At 35.5% G+C, this 2,618-nt stretch overlaps 1 protein-coding gene across 1 annotated transcript; it reads right to left on the bottom strand.

Moving 5' to 3' along the window:
- Positions 1-1,680: 1,680 nt before the first annotated feature.
- LOC142635410 (protein SRC2-like) lies at positions 1,681-2,277 on the bottom strand. The gene has a single exon (XM_075809567.1). It carries the CDS (start codon positions 2,275-2,277, stop codon positions 1,681-1,683), a length of 597 nt encoding a protein of 198 aa, XP_075665682.1.
- Positions 2,278-2,618: the final 341 nt, after the last annotated feature.

Raw genomic sequence — 2,618 nt, 5'->3', positions numbered from 1 at the left:
AATTAAAGGGGGAGGGGGGAAAAGATAAATAAAAATATTTTAAATCAAATATGGAAAATAAAAACCATTAGAATTACCATTTAAAGGCCAATAGAGTTGTTATTCTTCATGAATTTTTGTATATAAGCATTTAAAATTAAGTTATTAAAGTATGTTTTTATTTTTTTTTTCTTTTTCGTTTCTATAGATTATTAAAATTTTATTTTAGTGTGTTTGTTAAACATATGTTAATATTTATGATTATGTATGAGAGAGAGAGAGAGAGAGAGAGAGAGGGCATGCTTACGATTGTATGGCCATTCTTTTTAAATTGGAAGAAAAAACCACCCTAATGACCATTGCCCTGAGAATGTCAAGCAACATAAGTAGTTTCAAGATGTGTTCAGGAGAGGCATATTCAATGCACTCTTCTCAAAATATTTCCAAATCCTCTTTTTGTCATTGAGTTTAGCTAGAAATTTGCTTAATAGCTTCCATTGATCAATGACAACGTAGGAGAAAAGTTGACCAAATGTGATTTATAACGTGTACAAAGCAGTGTGAGTTCCCTTGAAATTCCAATCAAAACCTTATACATTGCCTAAACTATGGTTAAAAAAATGTAAAAGAAATCAATAATATCTGATGTAATCTATCTAAGCTTCTGAGGACATATTTCACCATTGCCAATCAGAGAATGTGAAAATGTAAATCCATTTTAGGAAAAGAAATGTTGTACACCATGAACATCTGTTTAAACAAATTCACCTTCCTTTGACCACAAACATTACCAAATGAATGGTCATTCAAGCACAAACCCTTCTTAAACTAAATATTAAAAAAAAAAATCAGTAAATAAAAAATATTTGATATATTTAAAAGAAATCAAAGAGCTTATATAAAACTGTAGATGGAGCACCCTATACCCTATTGGTTGGCTGGTACAATGTCATCAGAGGTGCATTTTTCGAGCAGTAATAAAGGTACGTAGTACTCAGTACAATGTGATAGAACATAATCAAAATCAACGAAAACAATATTACTATTTGATATTAGCCAACTAATGATATTAGCCATTTTGTTAATATTATCATTACACTCCCCTCCCCCTGGGAAGGTGTTGTTTAAGTTTAGTATATTGGAATTATGAATATCATCAGTTGGTTGTTGTTGTTAAATGAGCATAAAGATTAATTGTAGAACTCTTAGGGGTCAAATTAAATATATTAAGAAAATTTTACATCCAAGGAAGGTAAATATTTTGATGTTATTGTGTTAGTTTATGTATATACATATGTTAATGTTTATGATAATGTATTTGCATCTGTACGTTTGTGAGCGTCTGTGTGAGTGCGTGTGCTTTGCCTTCAGGGCTAGCCATTCTTTTAAATTGAAAGCAAAAAACCACCTTGATGAATTGGACAAGTGAAACCCACCAAAATTAACCACACCTATACATTGCCTGAACATGTGTGCTACAAAGTCTACAATTAACCACAAAACTCAAACAAAAAAAAAAAAAAGACAAACTAAATTAAGCAGTACATATGATATGGATCATTGGCCACCATATCTGCCATTATTTTTTTTCTATGCCAAAACGAAAAAGACACCTAATTAACTCGATCAATCGCTGCATGAGAACTCAAAAAGAAAAAGCAACACCATGAGTGACTGACACATGTCCAACATGCAAACTAGCTAGGTCTCCAACTCCACACATATTTCTCCACGCACCTTATTCTTCTCCACCTCCTCTTCTTCTTTTTCTTCTTCCTGCGCACCCACCGCTTCTTTTACACTAAAAGACAAAGACTCCCTCCTTATCAAGAACCTCCCTGTCGGTGGGACCCACAAGTTGAGCAACCCGTGGGGCCTACCGGAGGGTCTCCATACCTGCACCGTGATGCACTGTATCGGATTATCCAATGGCTCAGAAGCATCCCCACCTTTCAAAACGTCGCACAGCAAAACTCTAGCGCTTCCCACAGGCTTTTCTCGCACGTGGCCGTGCGCATATATGTCCACGTTCAGCGCCGCCATGACGTCGCTTTCCGGCAAGTCCTCCTTGAACCTCACCTTCACCACCTCGTTCCATGCGGGGTTGGTGCCGTCGTGCTCGTCCACATGGGTCTTCGCCACGTGGAGGTCCTTCTGGACGTAGACTACCGCGTAGGCTCTCATGTTGGTCACGTGCTTCACGTTCTTGAGCTCCTGGGCTGAGATTATTAGTACCTCTATCTCTCTCAGTCTCAGATGCGGTGGGTTTCTTCGTTTCAAGTCGGTATTGTAGTCCATTAAAGATTTAGAGACATGGAGCTTCAAAGGTTTAGTTTAGTATCCCTTTTTTTATTTATAAAGAGAATAAAAGGTTCTAACTTGGAGCTTCAAGGGTTAATTGTTGAAGTCCTAATTAACCAGTAAAAGGGTTTTTGTTTTAATATTACTCGAAATTTAATATTGCTTAAGGACAAATATCTTTCCTTAAGCAATATTAAATTTAATTATGTGCTATATTGGACCATGCAACCATATATATGCCAACAAAAAAGTGTTAATTTTTATTGAATTTTTATTGAGATTTTTTTTAAGGTCCAATTGAAATTGCCAGCAAATCTATATAGTATAATTTTTTAAAC

This window comes from Castanea sativa, chromosome 5 (genome assembly GCF_040712315.1).
Source record: "Castanea sativa cultivar Marrone di Chiusa Pesio chromosome 5, ASM4071231v1".
NCBI lineage: Eukaryota > Viridiplantae > Streptophyta > Magnoliopsida > Fagales > Fagaceae > Castanea > Castanea sativa.
The sequence above is the reverse complement of the archived record's forward strand: the minus strand, read 5'-3'. Positions and strand labels throughout refer to the sequence as shown.